The sequence below is a fragment of the Vombatus ursinus genome, unplaced genomic scaffold (genome assembly GCF_900497805.2).
Source record: "Vombatus ursinus unplaced genomic scaffold, bare-nosed wombat genome assembly UNPS02014813.1, whole genome shotgun sequence".
Lineage (NCBI taxonomy): Eukaryota > Metazoa > Chordata > Mammalia > Diprotodontia > Vombatidae > Vombatus > Vombatus ursinus.
Window position 1 is genome coordinate 12,324,230 of NW_020954591.1, and position 12,992 is coordinate 12,337,221.

Below are 12,992 nucleotides of genomic sequence, written 5' to 3' on the forward strand. Positions count from 1 at the left end.
AAACACTGAAATCTAAAGGTGGTTCTTTGCAACTCTCCCTTTTTCCACGCTTACAGAAATAGAGCTCTTTAGGCCTTATCCTTCTTGCTAGTTGTTCACCAGAAGAACTTGAACGGTGAGGTAGGAGACTTAGTATCTTGTTAATACCTTGATAGTCACACCCAACTTCCTTTCCCTTCTCTCACTCATCTCTATATCTTGTCCCAGTAACTATCTTCTCCTAGAGCCCTCTTTGAATTTTTCCTTCAGCTGTTCCTTCTCCTCTGTAGGTCCTTCTACCCAAGTCTTTCTCCACCCTTTACTATGAATCCTACTTTAACTTCTTGTGTCCTCTCAAATTTCCCCTCCTCAAATTTAATCTTCAGTCTTTGTTACAACTCTAAAACCCACCAAATAGCCTTCACAATTCCTTCTTCTCTTTCTTTAGCTCAAGTCCTTCTTCTCCCATGAAAGCTGGAAGCAACAGAAAGCGAGAATTCAATTTCATTTGTAAATTCTCAAAAGGTAGATCAGCTTGATGCAATTTCTACTAACAGTTCCCAATAAGTATATTGTACATACAAATATCTACCAAATGACCTTTTGTTAAAAAAAAAGAAATTATACGACATCAAAGACGACATTCTTGGACACTCCAAAAGATGCAGATACTATAAAAAAATTGATTAGTAATGCCCAATTAATGAATCATGAGCTTTTATTCAAGAAAACACTTTTGTTAAAAGTCTGCAATTAAACTTCATACTATCTAGAAAAGTGAATGCAATTACTCTTAAATTATAAGGAAGGGGACCATTTATAGGAAATCAGAACTGGAAGGTAGTACAGCGTCAAATATGTGGCCTCAGATGCTTGATTCATGAATTCTAATGAAAAAAGGCATGATTTTTAAAAGAAGAATAGGATATCTGAAACTGAATTTGAGACTCTTGTAATTTTCAGAAATTCTTGTAACCTTAAACAAGTCATTAGAGAAAGGAAAACATCTTGTAAATTACTACCAAAGTGTAGAAACAATGAAAGCAAACTATGGTGAGGGTTTTAGTGTGGAAATGAATGAGGAAGTTAAAATAAATATGTCCTCCTACTGTTCACATAAACTATGTGAAGAAATCAGGTATTACCTAGCAAGCACAGACTACATAAATATTTTAATTGAAATGATACAAATAATCCTATAAATCCATACCCATCTTATATATCTGCAGTTGTATAATTCAGGAACTAAAAATTCTCCAGAAATGTGTATGAGAGTTAAAATCTTTAATACTCACCATCATGGTAAAAATACTATATAATCTGACAGAAGAAAGAAGACAACTATATTTTTGTAATTCTTTATTAAAAATACTGCTGTACACATGAAGACCGAAAATAGGATTAAAGATGAGTAACACATATTGGGATCATGACATTAGAACTTAACATACTGGTGCTTTTGAGGGAAGTTGCTGACGTTTGAATCACTGAAACAAGGTCAAAACCAAAAAAGAGGTACCCTCAAGAATATTTACAATGTAGTAAATATGTAACAGAATTTAAAACAGGTACAAAAATTTAAATGACCAACATCACATGATTTCTAAGGTTGCCCTTTCTGTGCTTTTATCTGTCAAAACAGGAAGGAGTGGAAGGATTATGTCCTTAACTTGTGACTGTGTTTTAGACATTGAAATCTTCCTATGAATGAAACAGACGAACTTTTAGACAACCTCTTAAATGGAACTACACAATGGACAAGAGGGCTCCCCCCAAAAACACCTAAGCAGAACTTCTGACAGTTCTTGTTAAAATCATTCCCAAGAATGGACTAAATGAAAAAATAAATATAAAACAGTTTAAAAAATGCATTACCTGACACCAACTGTTTTCTGGCTGACAATATTTACTTATGAAAACATATCAGCTGTCTACCTTTTATTTTTTAACCAAGTCCTGAGGTTACTGGGGGCTGAAGCAAACTGCATTTATGCTGCAAATACACTTGGGTTTGCAATTTAGACTTGCCTTGCAGAGGGAAGTTTGCTGGTCTATATAGAATAAGAAATTCAAGCCCTATTTTACTCCTGCCCTTTCTTTGCTTTCACAAAACATTGGTCCACAAATTAAAATTTTAAAGGTTCCCAAACCCAAAAACTAAATAGATGATCCCCTTTCATTTTCAAAGAAAACAATATTGGAAAAAATCTCCAGCCCGCTTATAAATTAAGCATTTCATATTTCTTCTAGAATACAAGTACTTCTTTTTTGTACAAAAGAATTACAATATGATTTGTCAAAAACATATATAAAAAGACAGCTGCTCTTCCTCAAATATACGAGCTAATGATAAAAGACTTTTGCATGTTAACTTCTGCAAATTCTTGTTCCTTTTACATTAAAAAGAACAATATTGTGGCAATTTCTAATTATCCTTTTAATAGTGAACATTATGTTCTTTTAAAAATCCATCCAGATCAAATGCAACAATAATTGATTTTTTTTAAAACTCAACAACTGATGCTACCAAACGTGGATTCATCCACATCTCTTAAAATGTGTAAAGCGCTTCTCTAGTCTTCAAAGCTTTCAGGTGAAGAGAGATGCTTTTTCTTGATGCATATCTCAAGGCAGAGAATCATTTTTAAAGCTTATAAAAAGTGGACAGAGAAATATTAAAAACTTCTCTGAAAACTACAAATATGTAGAATTATTAAAATTGAAGTCAGTAACATCAGTTGCAAGTGCTTAGAGTCTGTCCTGACCTTTTGAGTTTCCACATTTTCTTCATAGTTGTGTGGTGAGCACCCAGTGCTATTAAAACATTCAGTGCTGGGAAAGGATACATAGTCTTCACTACTGCATTAAGAAAAGAAAATTCCTATGTATTTGGCAGTCTTCAGTATCAAAGTATAGGTGTTTTATCTTTTACTATAAATTCCATGAATACCCAAGTTTGGCGGCAACTGCATGTCCAAATATTAAGAAAGTTAAGAGGAGGAAAATTCCAAACTTTTGAGAGTGACTTATTCAGGAATATTCCACATGGTGAGTTATTATCAAAAGTAATATTACTTTGGGCTAAGCAGTGACTGCAAAGGCACAGCAGATCATTATCCCTCCAGATTCAGGCTGAAAAACTTCAAAAAGCTCTTGATGCCAGACTACTGCTGTGTTTAGTTAATCTTCTTAACAGTGTCTTTGTATCTGTATCCAGTGTAAAGTACCATAATAAAGCTGTGGTTCAAAGAACAGAACTTTATACAAAAAAAAGTATACTGTAAATAACCTAAAGTAATACACTCCTGAACTTCAGGCCTTTTTTTTTTAAAAAAAACACAATTTCTTTAAAAAAATTTCTCTATTAAAAAAATTGCATAAATGTAAATGCATCTGACTATCAGGGAAACAGACATATACTTTTTTTTTTTAAAGGCGCTGGCTGTATTTGGAGCAAACACCTAAAGATGCTCCTTAATTACTGATGTTCATCCAAGTGTTTCAAATAACATTAGCTTATCACTTTGCTCAGAAAGTACTTAAATCAACTGATAGGGGAATTCGAATCCATCAATTCAATGATACTTTTGCATGTTCTTTTAAAAAAATCTCCATCTTCTGGTTGGATAACTAACAGCGGATGGCATATAGAGCTTGCATACAACACTCCTGCAAGGATTATGCACTATACTGTACTTTAAAGAAGGGCATTTCCATGAAATTATTTACCTGGTCCTTTATGCTATCCTGGGCAAATCATATCAAAAATGAGCAAATTCTGCAATATCCTCAGTGACAAAAATATTGCCCAAAAGTGTTCTTGCAAATAGTTTCCCTTAATAAGTATACAATGTGGCAAAACTTCAGAGATCAGAAAAAAGTCTTAAAAAAATTAAAATTAGTGCATATACAAGTGGAAAAAATAAAAGCAGGAACATCACGCACCTGCTGGTGTTCCTCACTCTAAAATAAACTCTTCACAGATAAAGCCTCCGGTGACAGCCATCGCTCTAGGATAAGGGAAACACTCTTCCTTTCAAGTAACTGTGTACCTGACTCAAACGTGCGCAGCTCCTGCTCACCTTCTGCTTGCTTCCCAAATGTGAAATGAGACGACGACAGCGCTGACAACAACAACTCAGCGGTAGTGCAATTTGCTACTGGTCAAGCTCCTCAGCAACGTCCTGCATGCTTCTAGCAAATACTACAACTGGCCGCTGGCAGCCGCAATTAGTTCTTGAAAAGTGTTCTCAAAGCAGCGCTTCAAGTCACTATACGTCACCACGAGGACACTCTTCTCATCCCTGGAAATGAGGCTTATTTTTTCGGGCACACCAGCATCGAGCTGTAACAAAAACAAAAAAATAACAAATTAAAACAACAACAACAACAACTAACCAAACACCAACCTCCTTAACTTCCTTCTCAGGGAAAATTCAGGAGAAAAAGTCTCATAACAATGGCCACACTGGGGCAGCCGTGAGTTCAACGCCGACTAACAATCTCTATCACAAAGTCCACCAATACTGTCCTGAAAAAAGCTCTAACAGAACAATAATGGAGGCAGCTACATTAGATTACAGACTCTGAAGATGTTTAAAACAAGGACATAGGCACCTATTTGAAAAACCAGACTAAATAAATAAAATCCACTTGGAAACTAAGAGTCTGACAAGATTTGCTACGGTTGGCTGATGCTCTCCACTCAGAAACAAAGTCTTCATACTTTGTGTGACACCCCCTGATTCTGAGCTACTTACATATTGACAGCCATATGTCATAAGTGGGTTTTCACTAAAGATAGGGGTTCTACGATATGCTCTAGACCACCTCACCATAACATCTCTCTCTATCCACCTTTGGCCAGATCACGCGCTTTCAAAATTACAAACCTCACCTTTTTCAATGAACAGTTTCCTAACTAATCCCATTCAACTCATGACTCCAATCACTCAAGCCATTCATCATTCTAAGTCATTCCTATTCTCATTTCTTTATGGTTGTATCTGATGATTTACAGAAGCTTTATGTGTTTGTATTTTGAATTTCTATGTAATAAGGGACAAACTATAAGTACATGTAAGAAGTTTACATAGTTCCTGGGAGATAGTACTGTATCTTTTCCTTTCTTTTTAGTACCTTGTACAGAGTAGCTGCTCAAATGAGGACCAATTCTGAAATTATGTTTTATCACATGAAAGACCCTATGATGTTAATAATCATTGTTTTTAATTTTTTAGGGTTTCAACCTGTGGTTTCTCTGCTAGAGGGAAATTACTGTAAAGGAAACTCCTTCTATCAATGCCTATCAGAAACTTCTTGGGAACTATAGTTTCAGAGCTGTCTGAGACCTGGAAAGATTAATAAGTGACTTGCCCAAGGTCATTCAGTAAGCATGGACTAGAGGCAAACCTTGAAATAAGGTATTCTTAATTCCAAGGATGATTATCTAGCCTTTCATTTTAAAATATACTTTATGAAAATTATAACAGACCACTCTAAAAGGATAAAAATACATCAAAATAAGAAGTTTCACAGAATGTGAAAACCCCCAGAATATCTGACATTTGATCCAAAAAGAGATTTCTTTAAATAAATTAGAAATGATTTAGTGCAGTTATGAATACCCCCATTCCATAGGGTAACTAAATAAAATGAGTTATTACCTTCTTATTAAATTTCTCTAAAAGCTACAGTAATGGCAGATTCCTATTTTATTTATTTAAAAATCTTTTACAAAACCTAAGATCCAAATTAACAAGTGAAGAGCATTACAATTTTAAAGCAGATACAGGTTACCTTGTTAAGACAAGAAATAATGTGACTGAGGTCAATCCATGGGGCACCTGCTTCTGTCACCTGATGGAAGAGATGATCTCTAAAGAGTTTCAGCAGATACCTATCTCCAGTTTCTGACCAAGTGGGGTCCTTCTGAAACCTAGTAGAGGATTGATTTTTCACATTATCAACAAAAATGATATACAAGGCACAAATTAATGCTTTAATATAGATATTTAAATTTGGCTTATTACAAGAGAAATCTATTTATTATAATGTTCTGAATAATTTTTTCCATTTAAAAATTAATTTTCCCAATTCCTTTAACAGTACCCTATAAAACAGAAAGTTATAGGTTATATATTTTTTCCTAAAAAATGTATTCTGACATATTCTTGAAAGTATACTTTGTGGTAGTTATGTCTTTGAAAATCACTGAATACTGCTCACTAATACTTGAATATTCAACATTTTAAAAAAAGATCATAGTAAAGCATTTAGTGATGCTCCTCATCTTAAATGTTGCTGTTAAACAGAGGTTCTTTTAGAAAACGTTCAAACATTCTGCTGAAAGTCACTTTTGGATTAACTCAGTAAACCAGAATTTACTACCTTCAGATTCTCTCTTAAGACTTCATGTTCTCACACTACAAGGACCATCTGAAAGCAAAGGGATCTAAATTCTACCACTTATCTTTAAATCTTGTTATAAATGAAAATATGGCTCTTTGAGTTAGACTGAATTATATACTTGTTATGCTGAACTTTACCCTCAAAAGACAAGCTGGGAAGAAACAAAAGAAAATAAAATTATTTAATTTGGGCAGAAAACTAGTTTGATAATCTACTTCAGTTCAGTCCAACCCAGTGGAAAAAAGAAGAGAGAAAGGGGAACATGTTAGTAGTCTGGATATAGGAGAGGCCAATGTGCTTTTAGTTCTCCCTCACAGCTGGCAGGGGAACAGAGGAGAAAAATCCTTAAGAGGAGCCAAAAAGGTGTTCCACTTCAATGGTAGGCAAGCAAAAAAGAAATAAGTAAAAAAACTGGGATAGAACAAAAACACATGGGCCTCTCTGCTCTTCAATACGCTGAGCCAAGCAGGGGGCTAAAAAGGAAATAACAACAAAGATAAACTGACACTTGGATTTTCCTTGGCAGAGCTGAAAAGGAATCAAAGCAAATTGTCAATAAAATATGGTCAAAGAACCACTAGTAAGGGGCGGAGCCAAGATGGCTGGAGTGGAAGCACTGACTTGCTTGAGCTCTCCCCCAAATCCCTCCAAATATCTATAAAAAATGGGTCTAAACAAATTCTAAAGCAGAAGAACCCACAAAAAGACAGAGTGAAACAAATTTCCAGCCCAAGTCAACCTGGATGGTTGATCAGAAAGGTATATCGTGCTGGGCTGGGAGAGAAGCGCAGTTCGGCATGGGTGTGCAGGCTACGGAGGACTGAATCGCGGGCAGCTGTGGCGGTTTCCAGACTTCTCAACCCACGAATGACAAAGACAACTTAGAAGGTCAGTGGGAAAAGTCTGTGACTGCGGTGAGAGAGAGAAGCTAGGTCCCCGGGACAGCGGCTGCCTCCTGAGCTTCTGGCCTACAGACTGAGGGGGAATTGAGTGGCTGATGAGAGGGGGATTGCAGAGATCTCTTTGCCAGTGCTGAGGCAGGAATCTCTTGCTTTGCCCGTGCTTGGATCTGGTTCACAGTTGTGAGGGGAGGTCCTAGGGCTAGGAGGAGTGCTGGCGGAGTGGAGCTTGTTATGGCGGTGGAGAGGAAACACCTTGCCCCTTATCATAGCACCTTAGAAGAACTGAAAATTTACAGGTCCCTAGAAGTATCACTGAAAACAGCTGTACAAACCCCCAAAGCTTGGGACAGTATATTCTCCACACTGGAAGCAGACTCTTACCTTAACAAAGAGTTTAAAACTCAAGTAATTGGCTGAGATCATGAGTAAGCAGCACTAAAAGAGTCAGACTATATTATCTTACTTTGGTGACAAAGAAGATCAAAACATACAACCAGAAGAAGACAACAAAGTCAAAGCTCCTACATTCAAAGCCTCCAAGAAAAATATGAATCAGTCCCAGGCCTTGGAAGAGCTCAAAAGGGATTCTGAGAAGCAAGAGAAGTAGAGGAAAAACTGAGAGTGATGCAAGAAAATCATGAAAAACAAGTCAACAGCTTGCTAAAGGAGACCCAAAAATATACTGAAGAAAATACCTTGAAAAATAGCCTAACACAAATGGCAAAAGAGGTCCAAAAAGCCAATGAGGAGAAGAATGCTCTAAAAAGCAAAATTGGCCAAATGGAAAAGGAAGTCCAAAAGATTACTGAAGAAAATACTTCCTTAAAAATTAGAATAGAGCAATTGGAAGCAATTTTATGAGAAATCAAGACACTGTAAAACAAATCCAAAAGAACAAAAAATTAGAAAACAATGTGAAATATCTCATTGGAAAAACAACTGACCTGGAAAATAGATCCAGGAGAGAGAATTTAAAAATTATTGGACTATCTGAAAGCCATGATCAAAAAAAGAGCCTAGACATCATCTTTCAAGAAATGATCAAGGAAAACTGCCCTGATATTTTAGAACCAGAGGGCAAAGTAGAAATGAAAAGAACCACTAGTAAAACTGACAAAGATGATCTGTGGTTTTTTATCTCCTTCAAACCTTCTCATTGGCTCTTTGTGTCTCCCACCAAATCTTATGCCATATACTCCTAACACAAAAGAACCAGGTCAGTGATAAGATGTATGAAAATAAAGAGAGAAGAACTGAAGATGTGAAAACAATTATTTCTCCTCTTAAGGTCACCTTGAAAACTACACAAGAATAGGTCATGCTTTTTTGACGTGAAAAATTTCATTAATTATAGTTGAATAGAGTTGTGGCTTCAACATTCTACTGGAAAAATCCTGATGGAGTTTGTTGGATTTGAAGAGTGGAAGGTGGATCATCACACTTGAAGCATACCCCATTCAGCAATACTATTAACACAATAGTATACACAACCATAGCCAAGCAGGTGGTTGCCTGTAATGTAATATACGCTGAAGGACTATAAATTAGACTTCTCTTGATTACTTATGAAATGTCATTTACGTGATACCCTTACCAGCTATGTGACCCAGGCAAGTCACTTCTTTATTTTTCAAAAAGCCTGTGGTACACACATTAACTTCCACACACCCAAAAGATATCTCCCAAAGATATAAAATTAGACTTCTCTTATAGACTTAATGGAAAAAAAAAACTAAAGATCATTGCCCTGGTGACCCTTAAATCAATCTTAAGTATGTAGCAGAGTGGCTAAATCAGTTACAAAATATCAATGGCAACTTTGGAAAAGGCTTTTTTAATAAAAAGAATGATGGAATGAATTTTCCTACATCATCTTCTTTAAATGTTTTCTGAAGTCTATCTGGCCAGTGCAAATACTCCCTAACTATGGTTAAAAAGACAGTCAGGAAAAGAGGTAAGTTCTATGATGTTCATTCTATTGTTGAAACCATAAAAGCACAGTATTACTTTTATTATGGTTCTTCTCAAATGGTAGATCCAAATTCAGGGACAATTGGTTTTTTCATAAAGCAGGCATAAAATGTTCATATACATATGCCTTTATGTGGACTATGTCTTAAGTAAACGTGCCCAATCTAGTACTATTTACCAACAATGCTCAAGTTTACTTTCCATGAGAAATGTTTTCTTCATTTTTTCTTTATGTTTCAGAAAGACACAAATCCTCAAAACAAAACAAAACAAAACAAAAAAAATCAGTACACATCCATAAATGAAAGAATATTAATATACTATAAATCCTTACTCTGGTCTCTCATTGATGGTTCCTAGTTTTGCTAGAAGCCTAAACAGTCTTCCATTCTGAACCTCCTAAAAATAGAAAAGTATGTTAATGTTTTAGTTTTTAAATATAAAAGCTACAAATAAGAGAACTATGAGCACTATGGAGTATAGTGCTCTATTCTATCCATGCCCTGCCCCTCCTTCCCCCCTTCGCTAGTGTCATCCCTCTGAGATTACCTTCATTTTACCCTGTTTTTGTCTCTGTATGGACCTGGCTGTGAGTTCTTTCAAGGCAGGGACTGTTTTTACCTTTCTTTGTGTCTCCAGTATTTAGTGCTGTGTCTTGCACTCGCACACAGAAGCACTTATTAAATGCTTTTTACTAATCCCATGAGAAAAGTCTACCATTCCTAACCTTCAGATTGATTTAAATTTAGATACACTCATTTCATTAAAAAGCATTCAGAAAATCGATGTAGATGGTTATTATATTGATTTGTTAAAATAACTTACACTAAAATTCCCTAAACTCTCTTCAGAAATTTAGGACCAATCAATTCTACCAATTTTGTCAGTATATATCCACCTATCTTTTATTATTCTGATTTACCCAGTATGATAGCTAGAGAGCAATCCTTGTCTTGGTTGTTTGCTCCCTCCTATCTCCAGCTAAGACTTCAATCCTGGTTAGAGTAATACTACTGCTCACTAGGCCTCCTCCAAAATGGCTCACCTCTAGGTCCATTCCACCAGGCTCCATGGAATCCAAACTCAATTCTCAAACTCCTCTATAGCCACAAAATTTTCCTCCAGCATTCTTTCCATTTCATTACTTTAATGGAAATGAGGGCAGCACAACCTTCACCATCCTATCCACTGGCAGGTATTCTCATTCCCAACAACTAAGAGGACCTACATGGAAGTGGTTGGCTTCTTGGTGAAATGGATATAGCAACAGACCTTGAATCAAGAGGACTCAAGTTCAAATCTAGCGTTGGCTACTTACTAGTTGTGTGACTCTAAGCAAACACTTAACTTCTGTCTGTCTCAGTTTCCTCATCTGTATAATGGAGAAAACAGCACCTACCTTTCAGGGTTGTGGTGAAGCTCAAATAGGATAACATGTAAAGCACTTTGCAAATGTTTTTAGTGCATAAAAAGGACAGCTATTATTATTATTTTAGTAGAGGTAGAAGTAGCAGTAGCAGCAGCAGTAATAGTATTAACAGTAATATATTCCTTGTTCCCGAATTCTACTGTCTAACAAGTCTCAGTGATGAATTTTCTTAAATTAACAAGCATTTATTTTCTCCCCTGCCCTTCTTTCCTTGCCTCTCTCTACTGGAGAAAAATAAAAGAAGAACAAAACATGCATAGTCAAGAAAAATAAATTTTCACATTGGCCAATCTATCAGTATCTAAGTCACTCTTCCAACTTACTCAATGCACTTAACTCAAATACTCCTTCCTTCCAGCCTATCCACTGCTCCCAACCTCAGGAACTTCAGATGCTCATGTTGTGATCACAATGCCTTAGCTCCTCTTTAGCCCCTCCTTCTTATTCTCCATCTCCTTACCCTGGTTCCACTCATCTTCATACCTAGACTCTAAACTAGGTACTCTGCACACAGCAGGTGCTTAATACTTGTTGAATGGGTTTGAACTAGTCTACCATTAACAAAAATTTACTCACCTTTTGGACCTCCACTTGTTCTGATCCTACTAATATAGAATTTTGGGGAAATCTGACCATTTTCCCCCTTCTAGGCATGTTTCTGTAATACTGTGCTCTTGTGGTCATGAAATCAAATTCATTTCACTCACTAAAATTTGCTGCGCAATTTAGGTGAGTCCTTATTGTTTCTCATCAATTCTGTTACTGATTTCCTAGCTAATTCCCCATTCTGACTGGTCCAAACCTTTTCATCTCTCTTCAATCCCCAATCACATTCCCAACCAGGAGTCATTTTCCAAACTTTCTCAGTATCACTTACTCTCTTTATCCTTTTAGAAAGGAATGAAGAAAGTATACCTTCTCTTTATTAAGGCTAATCCCTTTTGATTTCAAGTCTTCATCTTTCTCTTGTATCTTTACTCTCTCCAACTTTACTGGTTCTTTCCCATCAGTGTGACATCATAGAAAGAGCACTGGTCTTGGAGTCAGAATACTTGGAATGAAAACCCAGGACTACTTCTTATTCCATGGGTAACCTTGAGTAAGTCACTTAAGTTCTCTGGGCCTCAGTTTCTTTATCTACAAAATGAGGGGTTGGAGTAGAGGATGAAGGCCACTTCCAATGTTAAATCAATGATCCTATATTATTTCACCTCCTGGTGTGTCAGTAACTCCAAAAGGTACAAGTAGTACCGACCAGGGTAGGTCACTTAACCTCCCTGAAACTCAGTTAACCTTTTTTGCAAAATGAAAATAATACCTGTACCAACTACACTTCATAGGAAGCTAGGTGGTGCAACAGATAGAATGGATAGACTTGGAATCAGGAAGACCTTGGTTCAAATAATTCCTCAGACATTTGCTATCTGTATCACCCTGGGCAAATCACTTAATCCAGGGGTGAGGGACCTGTGGCCTCAAGGCCACAGGTGGCCCTTTAGGTCCTTGGGTGCCGCCGGAGTCCAAGTTTTGCAGAGCAAATCCTTTCATGAAGGGGATTTTTCTATGAAGTTTGGATTCAGTCAAAGGGCCCCACTTGAGGACCTAGAGGGCCATATGTGGCTTCGAGGCCAGAGGTTTCCCATCCTTGATTTAATCTGTCTCCCTCACTTTCTTCACCTATAAAATGGAGATAAATAACATCATCTATCTTCCAGGGTTGCTGTGAAGAAAAAATGAAATTACCTATCTAAAGCATGGTGCAAACCTTAAAGCATTATATAAATAATAGTTATTATGATAGGCTTAATGGGCAATTTGTGAATTTTAAAGTGCTCTATAAAGGTGAATTATTATTTTGTTCTTATCTTGTTTGACAGTCATTATTGTGGCTATATTCAGGTTTTCCCAACATTAAGAAAGTCTTTCCCTTGATCCAGTTTCTCTCCTCCATTTCACAACCACATTCTTGAAAAAGTGGCTAACACCAAATGTGTTCGCTTCCTCAACACTTCTTCTCCAATCCTTGCAGGCTGGCTTCCTTTTCCAGTGCTTTTACTAAAACCGCTCTCTCAAAGATTTCCCATTATCTCCTAATTACCAAATCCAATGACCATTTTTTAGGTTTCATCTTCATTGGCTGGAACTGATGACCACTTCCCTGTCCTTCTGGAAACTCTTCTTTCATGGTTGCTATGACACTACACTCTCCTGTTTCTCCATTGACCACTCTAAATATTCCTTTTCTCTGGCTCATCTTCTTCCCAACCTCTTAATGTTGATGTTCTTAGATTTTCTGTATT

At 36.5% G+C, this 12,992-nt stretch overlaps 1 protein-coding gene across 2 annotated transcripts in view; it reads right to left on the bottom strand.

Moving 5' to 3' along the window:
* Nucleotides 1–1,323: 1,323 nt before the first annotated feature.
* The window catches only part of PAN3 (poly(A) specific ribonuclease subunit PAN3), a 139,668-nt gene continuing 127,999 nt past the window's right edge, over nucleotides 1,324–12,992 (bottom strand). For both annotated transcript variants that reach the window (XM_027877615.1, XM_027877614.1), the window contains 3 exons: nucleotides 9,598–9,662; nucleotides 5,779–5,917; nucleotides 1,324–4,324 (listed from right to left, as the gene is read on the bottom strand). In XM_027877615.1, the coding sequence (XP_027733416.1) occupies nucleotides 4,184–4,324; nucleotides 5,779–5,917; nucleotides 9,598–9,662 (345 nt within the window). In that variant the 3' untranslated portion in view covers nucleotides 1,324–4,183. The remainder of the gene's footprint in view (nucleotides 4,325–5,778; nucleotides 5,918–9,597; nucleotides 9,663–12,992) is intronic.